The 13,248-nt window shown below is 44.7% G+C and overlaps 1 protein-coding gene across 2 annotated transcripts in view; it reads right to left on the bottom strand.

Moving 5' to 3' along the window:
• Positions 1–2,234: 2,234 nt before the first annotated feature.
• Positions 2,235–13,248, bottom strand: part of dagla (diacylglycerol lipase, alpha) — a 34,646-nt gene continuing 23,632 nt past the window's right edge. For both annotated transcript variants that reach the window (XM_053634265.1, XM_053634266.1), the window contains exons 19-21: positions 13,198–13,248; positions 7,972–8,135; positions 2,235–5,278 (exon numbers count right to left, since the gene is read on the bottom strand). The exon at positions 13,198–13,248 is cut by the window's right edge and continues 76 nt beyond it. In XM_053634265.1, the coding sequence (XP_053490240.1) occupies positions 4,204–5,278; positions 7,972–8,135; positions 13,198–13,248 (1,290 nt within the window). In that variant the 3' untranslated portion in view covers positions 2,235–4,203. The remainder of the gene's footprint in view (positions 5,279–7,971; positions 8,136–13,197) is intronic.

Below are 13,248 nucleotides of genomic sequence, written 5' to 3'. Positions count from 1 at the left end.
CATTCGGTCGTTAGTGAGACGAGAAGGCCTGGCTCACAGTCGACGTTCCTGGTGTTCAGCTCGTTAGACCGTGTCTTTATGGACGTCGCTTTGTGCACAGGGGCGTTGTCATGCTGGAACAGGAAAGGGTCATCCCAAATCTGTTGCCACAAAGTTCATAGAATACAGATTGTTTAACATGTCTTAGCATTTGTATTAACATGAACGTTTCTTACCTTTGACTGGAACTAAGCCCAAACCCTGAGGAACAGCCCCAGATCATTATTTTACCTCCTCCACCACTCTTTACTGTTGGCACTATGCAGTCGGGTAGGTAGCGTTCCCCTGGCATCCACCAAACCTAGATTCATCCATCTACCAGCGGAATTCATCACTCCAGAGAACACGTTTCCACTGCTCCAGAGTCCGGTGGCGGCGCTTTACACCACTTTACACCAGCTCACGCTCGCTCGCCACTGTGCACACAGTGCTCTTAGGCTTGCGTGCAGTAACTACAGAAGAATTTCTTTGATCAGACTATGATTAAATATGATCAGTATGTAATCTATCAGGTCCAATCAAGAGGTAAAATAACCAGTGCTAAGAATTGTTTCGATCCATCAGAGCCCTAATAACGGCTTTGAAATGTGTTTCAGTCACGAAGAGAGACTGACTTAAGATTGAATCAGCATTTAAACATGATTGTGTTGTAATAGTACACAGAATATTTAATTAATCAGAAAACAATAAGTGAATATTCATGAAGATGAATCCAGGACAAATTGGCATAGCTCCAGCTTGTTGGAAATCAACAAGCACACATTTCTCGCTCGCAGTTTGTATCTTTTTGATCGCTTGGAATTCGTTTTTCCTTACAGTGTATCCACTATTATTGCCAAGCTTTATGGGTGGGATGACACGGCTCTTGTTCTTATGGTAATAAAGTGTCATTTCTTTTTTTGGCATCAAAAGCCTTGCGACTCTGAAGTTTTTATTTTTGCCGAAGATGATGATTCCACAACGCTGCTTGCCCACGGAAACCCATTTCATTGACGTCCAGTACAAGCCTCGTGCTGATGTTGCTTCCAGAGGCAGTTTAAATGTTGTGGCTTGCTCCTAGATGCTTCCGTTTCACGATACTAGCGCTTACAGTTGACCGTGGCAGTGCCACGTCTAAAGTCCGGTGACTATAAGGTGTCATCTTTGCCACAGGTGAGTTTGTGAAATGACTGAGCTCTTCAGCACGGCCCACTCTACCGCTTGTTTGTACTGTTTGTCTGTGGAGATTGCATGGCTGTGTGCTTGATTGTATGCACCTGTGAGGAGTGGGTGTGGCTGAAACACCTGAACTATATACTGTATATATATACACCGATAAGACGTAACATTAAAACCATTGACAGGTGACATGAATAATGCTGATTATCTCATTACAGTGGTACCTGTCAGGGGGTGGGATATATTTATTAGGCAGCAGGTGAACAGTCAGTTCTCGAAGTTGACGTGTTGGAAGCAGGAAAAATGGGCAAGTGTAAGGATCTTAGCGACTTTGACAAGGGCCAACTTGTGATGGTTAGACAGCTGGGTCAGAGGTTCTCCAGAACAGCAGGTGTTGTGGGGTGTTCCCAGTATGCAGTGGTTACCTACCAACAGTGGAACAATGAAGGTCAATTAGTGAACCAGCGACAGGGTCATGGACTCCCAAGGCTCACTGATCCACGTGTTAAGCGAAGGCTAACCCGTCTGGTCCGATCCCACAGAAGAGCTTCTGTAGCACAAATTGCTGAAAAAGTTCATGCTGGCTCTGATAGAAAGGAGACAGACCACACAGAGCATCACAGCTTGCTGGAGCAGAGCGGTCAGAGTGTCCATGCTGACCCCCTGTACACCACCGAAATCTCCTACAATGGGCACGTGAGCATCAGAACTGGACCATGGAGTAATAGAAGAAGGTGGCCTGGTCTGATGAATCACGTTTTCTTTTACATCATGTGGAGGACGGGTGTGTGTGCGTCGCTTAGCTGGGGAAGAGATGGCACCAGGTGCACTATGTGAAGATGGCGAGTAAAAAAAAAACAAAGAATGAATGAACAAATTAATCAATAAGAGAGCAAGACAGCAGAAAAATGTCTGAAATCTGTATCGTTTTATTCTTTTACAGGCAAGGTACTTTGTGTGTGTGTGTGTGTGTGTGTGTGTGCAGGCAGGTTTTTAATACATTCTCATTCATGATGAAAAGTAAGGACTGGCAAGAGTTATCTGGCAACAATAAAAAGAAATGCGTATCTTCATGAAGATCAGTGGCTACTATTACTGATTCTTTTAATAAATCAGCATATACGCACAGATAAAATCCACCCCCTCCCCCAAACCGCTATTTATAATATATATATATACACTCCATATAGCTATAGATTTCAGATAAAGTCATCACTATGGTACAGGACACAGCCATTTTTCTTTATGATCTCCCCAAGTCAAGTATTTACTTCAATTGTTTAGTTTAGACTGAAAAAAACGAGATGGGATTTACTTACTGGCATAAAATAATCACGTGGGGGGAAAAAGACAGCTATTCACAATCACTAGGGGGGGGGGGGGGGGTACAGCAGTGGACCCTGAGGGCACGGACGAACTTGGCAGAGGTGAGAATTTGTTCAGTATCATCACTGTGAAATCTGTATCACTGAGGGAAGGGGAAACTGTCCTGACCTTTAAGGTACAGGTTGTAATTGCTAGGCATATGCTGCCAGATGGTTATACAATGACTACTGATGTTCAAAGTGCACAATTATGGTTATCAGGGTCATTGCAGAAAGCATGCACAGGTAGGCAGGATTTTCAGGCAGCATGTCTGTACTCTGGAGATAAGGTTGAATCAGGCGTCATCCTCGAACCAGGCAATCCCATAATTCTGTTTTCTGATCATATTTAACTTTACTTCTTTCCAGAATGTTTAGCACTGCAGGAACAGTCATTTCAGTGCACTCCGTCAACTACCTAGGACTAACACGTGTGAGTATTTCAGCACCCGGTGTGTGTCCCACTGCTGTACTTTTCCTACAGACACGAGATGAACTCCTGCTATTTTAAGAAAGAAAGAAAAAAAGAAAGAAAACTGAAAAACACTTAATTCAGAAAAAATAGAAAAAGGCAAGTCACACTGTAACAGTTACTAAAATATTCATCATAAAGTTAAACCACCGAGAAATGTAATATAGTCATAGCAACAGCAGTAGAAATGATAAAAATGCAGATATGTGTGTGAGAGAGAGAGCGTCCCTAGAAAGACCAGTTACTGCTACGTGTTCTTGAATTGTGACTCCTGAAATAGAAAAAAAAATTCTGTAACTTTGTGATTGGTGTACATGCCCCATGTCAGTGGATTTATATGGCAAAATATATGTGGGGGAAAAAAATACCAATAAATCCATGTATATATATATTTTTTTGTTCAAAGGTCATTTCTTACACATATTTGGCAGGGTAATATTGACAACAACAACAAAAAGTCAAAAAGTTATAAATAAGCATTCGTTATTTTCTCATGCACACCAAAACGTAATTGTAAATAATAATAATAATAATAATAATAATAATAATAAAAAAAAGGCCCCTACACTCCAAAGGGCATGATCTTGAGTGTCGCACATGCTCAATAAAACACGTCACGCAGCCTTCAATTCTGAAAAGTGTAACGTAGAAATCAGAATCTTCCTTTCATCTCCGTTCTTAAAAGACCTGAGGAAATGTCACTCAATCGGCAAACCTCTACGGAAGTCTGGATCCGCCCATCGCCTTTCCGCCGTCCGAACCAGCAAATCTTTATACACGCATCGTTAACGTAAATGTAAACATAAGGTCGGACTCGATGAGGGTTATTTTTGTGTGAAGCTTCTTCCCTTACAACACGACGTCGTCTCCTTGATCTCGGTAAATCCGTTGTCGTACCAGCGAGCGTTGGCCACGTTCAGTGTATAAACGTCCAAGGATGGTACAAAATGAGGTTTTCAGAAACGCTTCCGGCGAGTCCACGCTCTCGGCCTGGGCGTCTTGAACAGGTTGCTACGCATGCATCTTTTTAAAGCGAAGATAAAATTCCCCCATGCCACCACTTACAGGTTGGGAAGGAGCTAAAGAGGGTAAAACCGGGACGTGAAATATACAGACACCAAAAAAAAACAACAAAAAAAAACAAGCTTATTTCCTGAAGTCCACGTCTCACTACACTATGGATGATAACGTGTTTTCTTCGGCATAAGGAGAAGCAGAGGAAGTCCGTAGCACGGCGTGATTGCCGGGTGAGAGGTCGTTTATCTCTCCGGACGAGGATAAAGGGAAGGATGGAGAGAGAGAGATGCCGGATGAGGGTTCAGCGGAGCCGGCGAAGGTTCGAGGAGGCTTAGGGACGAGATTGGGCTCGAGCGTGGCTCTGGCCAGTAGCTGCTGCTCGCTGTCCAAGTCCTCCATGCGCTGTTCTTCCGTCTGAACCGAAGAGCCCCGTCCCGATTCGGATTCAGCGTCAGAATTGTCCGGAGGCAGAGAGTCGCTTCCGTCTAGCTTGAAGAGGGAATCTAGATACTGAGCAAATTCCAGCACTGCCTGACTGGTGTTCCCATTGGACAGCGGTGCCACTCTGACCGCTTTTGTACCCTTCTCCTCTTTCTTCACACCTTCATTTTTTGGATTCTCGCTGCATTCCTCCCGTATAATGCCAGTCCAGGGGGCCACAGGACTTAAGTCCTTGCTGTTAGACCTCTGAAACACTTCAAAAGTCTCTGATTTAGTGCGCAAGAGTGCCTTTTGCTGGCCCTCACCGATATGTTTTGGCGTAAACCGGGGAAAATGGCCACCACGGTTGGTTTGAGAGAGGGAACGGCCTTGATTAGAAGGTACCACAAGTTCCGGAGAGAGGCTGTGGCTTTGATTGGGAGGTAAAGCGTGTTCTGGTGGTGTGGGGCAGCAGGGCCCGGTTTGGCCCATAAGTTCTCGCTCAGGTGAGGCCTGAATCAGCTCGGTACGTGAACTCAGGGATGGATTCTCCTCAGGAATCGGGGCGTCAAGGGGGAAAGGGAGCGTCCCAAGACACGGCGAGCCTCTGAAAGCAGCCGAGGAACGCCGAGAGTCCATGCTGTAGACAGAGTCGACATCCGAAAGGCTTTCCATCACAGCCAGCGGCGCCTTTCGCTCCCGCAGCTCCAGGGCCAAACGCTCACGCGCACCCATCAGCACCACAGGCACGGCTGGAGGAGGGCACTCCGAAAAACCATCCAGAGAGATCTCGGAGCGAGCGCAGGAGCTACGGAAGAGGATGAAGGGGACAAAAAGGGGGGGGGGGAGAGCAAAAGCGATAGATATATAGAAACATATAGAAAAATATAGAAAAGGTTGAAAATCAAGAGTATCAAAGTATAAGGGAAAAGGACAATGGTATAATGTAAAGGTGATTGCGATGAGATGGGGAAGGAATACGAGGGATAAAAAGCAAAAAAAAAAAGGTTGAATTAAAAGACATTGGTGAAGAAGATAGAAAGAAATTAAGATGCATGGAAAAACACACGGATAGGAAGGTAGAAGGAGGAAGAGGGAAATGCGGGTTAAAGTTGATGCGAAAGGACTTAATCTACGCTGTGCTTCTATATCAGTATATATCAGGGGCCGAGGGGGAAACTGGATAGTACCATACGTGCTTCCTCTGTAGTGTGCATGAGTGAGAGAGGACAGGGCCCATGGTTAAGATGAGACAGATCATGTGTTCACATTAGGCCTAATTTCCCTAAATCCAAATAAATAGAACATTATAAACTCCTCTAGCTTTGTGCACCAGTGAAATCTCAATAAATCATTTATACTTCGTACTACGTTACGCTACATCGTATACTACATAACCAACATCAGAAATGGGTTTTATTCCAGCCAGTTCAATATACAGGCATATAGTCAGCTCCATATTTATTGGCACCCTTGGTGTAAATTTAAACAATCTTCTTATCAAGTAATGTATTGTTGTTGTTTTTTTAACAAGCCACATGTGTTTTGCGGTGGTGGCTTGACGGTTAAGGGGGTTCAAGCCCCAGCACTGCCAAGCTGCTGCTGTTGAGTCCTAGAGCAAGGCCCTTAACCCTCTCTGCTCCAGGGGCGCCGTATCATGGCTGACCCTGCGCTCTGACCCCAACTTCCTGACGTGAAGAAAAAAGAATTTCACTGTGCTGTAATTTATATGTGACCAATAAAGACTCATCATCATCATCATTGGCACCACTGCACTTACTACTTTGAGCAACCTCCCTCCCAACATAATAGGAATGGACTCTTTAATACAGAAATGCTCTCGGGTCGTAAATCCGTATGCTGTGAGTGTTGTGTCATGTATGTTTGAAATTTTAATTTTAAATTCCAGAGTCTATAATACAGCCATGCATCCTAACAAGGTTCCCAGGGCCTTTGTAGGAAAAACACAACCTCACAGCATTACATAACCTCCACCATCCTTAACAGTGAGGATTGTTTTGGGGTTGTTTTTTTCCCCTCTGTATAACCGTCTTATTTATGCCAAATTCACCCTGAATATTTGCCAAAAAAAACCCTCTATTTTATCTCATCTGATCACAGAACCCAGATTCCAGTCAAAGTCCTAGTAGCATCTAGCAAAGCCCAGGTGCTTACAATTGTGATTAGATGTAAGACAAGGCTTCCTTTTGGCATGACTTGTGAATAGTTTGTTGGCATGGAGATTGAGGATTGATTGTAGATGTTGAGACATGGTGACCCACCAGTTTCAGCCAATCTCCAACTCTGATCCTTGGAGAAACACTCGCCTCTCTAACCATCCTCTTCACTGTGCCTTTAAAGTGAATACGGATATTTTTTTTAAAGTTTTTTTTTTTTATAGCCACTGTCTGATTTATGAAGGTCAACACACTTTTACTTCATTTCACTCCACGTGTTGTTGAACGAGAATTTGACCTCTGGGTCAGCTCTTATTTATTTCCCAGTGAAACAAGAAGTCATGGATGACTGTTTAAGAGTTCATAAAACTCATAGACAAGTAAAATATGAATGGGAAGATGCTCCAGTTACATTTTGTCCGTACACATTTTTACAAGTGCCAGCAATTGTGCCATGTGGTTTTGTTTCAACAAATTACCCTCCGAGACTTTTTTAATCTGTTTTTACTGATCTTGACCAAGGGTACCAATAATTCTGGAGTTGGATGTAGGTAGGTAACTGCTTACTGCAGTTCAGTATTGTCAGGGAGTAAAAAAAACCCCCACAGCAGATAATTAGTAGGGTGATGGATAATCCTCAGAGCGGTGACACTGAGACGGTGTGAGTGTACCATGCTGGGGTGTTTAAATACTCGGTGTTACTGCGGAAACCAAACACCAAGCAAAAATATCCCGTTTACAGCGTTGCCCTGGACAGAACCTGACACTGATGAAGGGTATTGATAGGGTAATAGGGTAATTCTATACAATTGTCTTTAGCGCTTTTAACAAAGGACGTCGTCATTAACCAGCTTCTACACCAATCTGTATATGAATTTAGATCCCAGAACAGTGGCAAGGAAACATAAACTCCCTCACAGGACTCACAGGACACCTGGATATCATCCCAAGAATGCCATCCATACAGTGAAGCATGGTGGTGGTAGCACCATCTGGTTCTCTGACTAATCCCCTCTTTACCCAGTCATTGACTTTTGATTGATGGGCTCCTCTAAGCCGAGCTGTATCTTTTCCCCTATATTATTTTATAACCAAACCGTAATTGATCGTTTTCCAGAACTTTGTCCCGGACTTCTTTTGATAGCCCCTTGGTCTTCACAACGCTGTTAGTTCTTTAATGAACTCCAGGATTTATTTATCCCCGAGTTAATTATATGACACTTTAATTGTTCAGAGTCTGATTATTATGATAACGAAGCTGATTCGGTTTGATTGAGGTATACGTTCGAGTGTACACGCCTGTAGGTGCACTAGCAGAGCTCACCGGACGCTGCTGTTTCTGCGGTGTTGGGTTTGTGGCGTGGGCTCGTGGGAGTTGGAGACTCCGTGGAAGTAGGTCTCAGCGTTCAGGTCCACTTCCGTCGGGCTAACCATGATTTTAGCAGCAGACAGAAGAGCCGTCTTGCCCTTATTGTAGTTTTCCAAAACCTGAAAGTAAGATGGAGAAGGTGGAAGGGAAAGGAGAGCTGTATAAGGAACAAGCCGAAAATTAGCTGTTGGAAAGATGCGCGCATATACGAATAAGATCATCAGGAAACATCGCTGATAGGTGAATAGTTTGTATACGCACTTTGTATGTGAAGTCCATGAAACGTTTTTAAGACATGCGATCTTAATCAGAGAGATTGCGTCTGAGCGGAGCAGGATTAAATCTGGATATAAGTACGACCCAACACTTCTCCGTATGTGAAACAGCTGACCGCTCGGTCTGCTTATCCTTCAAATCATGTCCACGTCTTTATTTCCAGGAGAGCGCGTCGCACACATTCTGGGTTATTTTATTCATTCGATGATTTCGCAATACCAAAATAAAAAAAGTGTAAGAAAATAGACAACGCGCTACGATTTATTTTAACCTCTGTTCGGTGTCTCGTCGGCGTCGTTAAGCAAAGTGTTAATAAGAGGACGCTCTGGATCAAATGCTATTCTGTGTGCTGCTGAATAATGAGCGTGGAAGCCATCTTGCTCAATTAATTTGCTCGTGTGATAATTACAACTAGGACCGTTTGTGCAGCACTGTAAATCGGCGAGACATGAGACTCCGGTTAGATTCATTTCGAAGCTCATTTGTACGCCGTCGCGGTTTAATAGCGTTTTATACATTCCCAGTCTGCTCTTATCATCACCTTGGTCCGTTCAAATAAACCCGTCTTATACACGCCGTTAACAACGTACCGAACGCACTGCAATCATAGAAACGCCGAATAACATAACATAACATAACGTACCGTGAGGCGTTACTGAGAAAAACGTTATTACGGAAGTCCCGTACTGAATGAAAACACATCCACTGCGGTCACACAACCGGTGAGCATGAAATGCCGTTGGTTCGTTTATTAGTGAGATTAAAACATGTTGAACAAACAACGGATGAATACATATATAAATGAAATGTGGTAAGAAGGTTAACAAAATGGGGGGAAAAAAAAAAACTAAAGAAATATAACATGGACATATAATAAGTTTATACAATGCAAAAATAAAACACCACTAACACGAGTAAAATAAAATGACACTAAATAACACTCCATGCTTGTGTTACAGGTTGAGTAAACAGGTGTATTTAGCATTAGCTGAATGTTATATATGATCACCACACACACATATACACACACACACATATATATATATGTATATATATGTGTATACAACTAAGCAAGCTGAGCACGTTTATATTGAAATACAGTTCTAGATCTATTGAATCAAACCAATAAAGATTATTCTTTATTTTAAAAAAAAACACTGGTGTGTAACCACGGACAAGATAAATAAGCGCCGATTGGCTGCACAATGTAACCGACGCTATGTAACCATGGCAACAACCATAAAATAGTTTAAGGCCTATACTGATAAACCATAGAGAAGAAGAAACGGTGACACGGAGTGATAACGTGAGTTATGAGGAGGCAAAATATATCATTTCAACACTATTCATCCTGACGGACGCTTTGCTGGGAGCGCAGACCGGTCTGTATCGGAGATGTTACCTGGAAAGAATGTCTTGATTGTATAAATACAACATTGTATACTGGACATGACCACTCAGGGCCAGTTTTATGAAAACAAAATACCTTTTCAGATTGGTGTGTGTGTGTGTGTGTTTATGGTGGAATACTAACGTGACAGACTGTGTAATACATGACTCAGCTTTTCACTGCAGGTGTTTAATCAGTAGCATACGCACACACTACAGCCAGTGTAAACACTTGAAAAACTTGAGACGTGAGAGTAAAAAAGAGGGTTAGAACCTGGAGTGAAAGAAACACACGGATCGCTGAGGATCAGCTGCAACGCACAACGCTATATACCCCGCGCATCAACTCGAAGGGGTCTGTTCACTGATCTGATAAATGTGCCGTTACAAGGCCGTCGTACCTGATAAACAGCGTGTAAGTATGTATAGCGTCCGATGGAGGCATAACAGAAAAGGTTAAACGTCTTGGGAAGCGATCTCGAACGAGCAAACTAGATTTCACTGGGTGGAGATCTTGTGGCTAATGGACTCGATCTGTCGAGTAGCATATCAGAGGCAATCGGATCCGTTGGTGCTCGGGGGCTAACGCAAGTTCCATTCATAGTGAAGCGAGGAAGAGCGCAGCCTCTCCGCGGCTACGCTGCTGTGAACACACAATTGATGCTAGCCAGCCGAGCACTTGGCGGCTGCAACGGAGCGTTCGTGGTTGCTATGACGATCTAACGTACTCATTAGTACGCGCTTGGTATACCATACCACACATACGGGCGACTTGGAAAACGTTCTTGCGCCAGCTAGGTATTTAACGCTGATTTATCGAAGGTATTTGTTACGCCAAACAGCTGGAATATTCCCTGGAAGAGCAGAGCGTTAATGGAATGGTTCAGCTAACACTGTTTGGCGTCTAGCGTTTACTACTTCGTCAAACAAAAGAAGCAGCTTTCGGACCCCAAACATCAGCCGGTGCAAAGGTTTCGGTCAGACCTCTCCTTCAGCGTTCTTATATCAGATTAATTCAGACCGCTGATTAGCTCTACGGAAGCTGAAGGAGAGGCCGATGAGGTTGGAGATGTTGGAGGTGTTGGCGTCGGTTCTGATGGAGTAACGGTGGTGGTGTCGAGCAGCGGCGAACTTTCTTGCTGCTGCTGCTGCAGGGGAGGTTGTCCGACTGGCAGGGAGTCGGCCGAGGGGACAAGGGAGAGATCGAAAGCAAACGAGTCATGGGAGAGCAGAGGGGTGAGGGGGGAATCTGGAGGAGTTTGATCGACAAAAATCGACACCGGAGCACAAGTCTCCTCGTCCACGTCGGCAAACCGCTCTGAAAGGTAAAACGGGTTTTCCAGCACCTGGAAAAAAATACCAAAGTATATGTTACTTACTATCGGACGTCGACAAGACACAAGGACGAACGAGCGCACACACACACACATATACACACACACACACGGAGACCCACAATAAAAGCTCAGGAAGAGACGGTCAAGAAGAAGCTGTAGGAGCCAAGGAGAAGTCCACACCACCGAGAGGGAGAGAGACAGAGAGAGAGAGACGGAGAGAGAGCTCTGAAACCTTCCATCAGCAACAAATCAGCAGACAAAAGTGTGTTTGCCTTCAGCCTGGTTTTTGAATTTGCACAGAGCCTGAAATGAAACACAAGGACTTCTCAAGTGCAGTCAAACAAAAGATAATGCATATAAAAGTTTGTAGCTCTCCGTCCGAAGCAACGCGATGCTCACGTTAATACGCGATCACAGTGCGAAAGGAACATCTCAAGCAGCCAACATTTCAGTGCAATACCCTGTATACGCTGTACAGTTGTTTTGATGTGATACTGCGTGCTTCAGCATTCTCGTACAACACGAGTAACCCAATAAATATAACCGAAACGTAATACTGAGCATGAGGAGTTCATTACTAGCAGCACACTGCAGCCAACAACCTGCACACAGGAAAAACGTCTACAGGCAGTGCTAAGTGTGTGAAAATAACATATGCCGAGTCTTCACTGTCCCACTCCCACTGTCTCACTCTCACCATCTCACTCCCACTCTCACTGTCCCACTCCCACTGTCTCACTGTCCCACTCCCACCGTCTCACTTCCACTGTCTCACTGTCCCCCTCCCACTGTCTCACTCTCACCGTCTCACTCTCACCGTCTCACTCCCACTCTCACTGTCCCCCTCCCACTGTCCCACTCCCACTGTCTCACTCTCACCGTCTCACTCCCACTCTCACTGTCCCACTCCCACTGTCTCACTGTCTCACTCTCACCGTCTCACTCCCACTCTCACTGTCCTACTCCCACTGTCTCACTGTCCCACTCCCACTGTCTCACTGTCCCACTCACTGTCTCACTCCCACTGTCTCACTGTTCCACTATCATTGTCTCACGGTCCGACTCTCATTGTCCCACCCCCACTGTCTCACTGTCCCTCAGTCCCACTCCCACTGTCCCTTCTCACTGTCTCACTGTCCCACTCTCACTGTCTCACTGTCCCATTGTTCCACTGTCTCATGTCAGATAACTGAATGCTGGAGTCGGAAAACAGATTAAACTTGCCTACTTTCCTTAGACTGACTTACAGAGAGGCCACGCCTACTTTCCTTACACTGACTCACAGAGAGGCCATGCCTCCTTTCCTTAGCCTGACTTACAGAGAGGCCACGCCTCCTTTCCTTACACTGACTCACAGAGAGGCCACGCCTACTTTCCTTACACTGACTCAGAGAGGCCATGCCTCCTTTCCTTAGCCTGACTTACAGAGAGGCCACGCCTCCTTTCCTTACACTGACTCACAGAGAGGCCACGCCTCCTTTCCTTAGACTGATTTACAGAGAGGCCACGCCTCCTTTCCTTACACTGACTCACAGAGAGGCCACGCCCCCTTTCCTTAGACTGATTTACAGAGAGGCCACGCCTCCTTTCCTTAGACTGACTTACAGAGTGGCCACGCCTCCTTTCCTTAGTCTGGTTAGTGTGTACACATATCGCTTTAACTACAGTTCCTACTACTATTTATTATGGTAGTATTTGGTCAGGGACACAACCAAGGACATTTTGATGGAAACATACAGAAAGTTTAACACACACACACACACACACACAAGCTCACCAGAGCTCTGCAACACCAATAAGCTCCTATTCCCATTTTTCAGAACATCAAATCCATTGTTTTGGAGTCAAACTCATTAAATAGCAAGAGAGCTGACCCTTATTTACACCACGTTATTCCACACAGAGTGTTTCTGTATGATGATTATACAACTCGTAGATTATTTGTGCATTATTTTTGTATAACTGCACAGTCTGGAGTTTATCCGAATAAAATGAATCGTAGATCTGCTGACAGTCAGCGTGTGCGTGTGCGCGCGCGTGTGTGTGTGTGTGTGTGTGTGGGGAGAGTCTTTGAGCGCTTCAGTTTATTCAGTTACACCAAAGGAGAACTGCAACAGTCACCAGTAGCAGCGTGGCAGACAAAAAAAGTGCACACACACACACACCCACACTCACACACCTTATTGAGGCCATCCAAGACCACGTGCGGCATGTGTTCGTTCAGCATGGC

Source organism: Ictalurus furcatus, chromosome 10, assembly GCF_023375685.1.
Source record: "Ictalurus furcatus strain D&B chromosome 10, Billie_1.0, whole genome shotgun sequence".
Taxonomy (NCBI): Eukaryota; Metazoa; Chordata; class Actinopteri; order Siluriformes; family Ictaluridae; genus Ictalurus; species Ictalurus furcatus.
The sequence above is the reverse complement of the archived record's forward strand: the minus strand, read 5'-3'. Positions and strand labels throughout refer to the sequence as shown.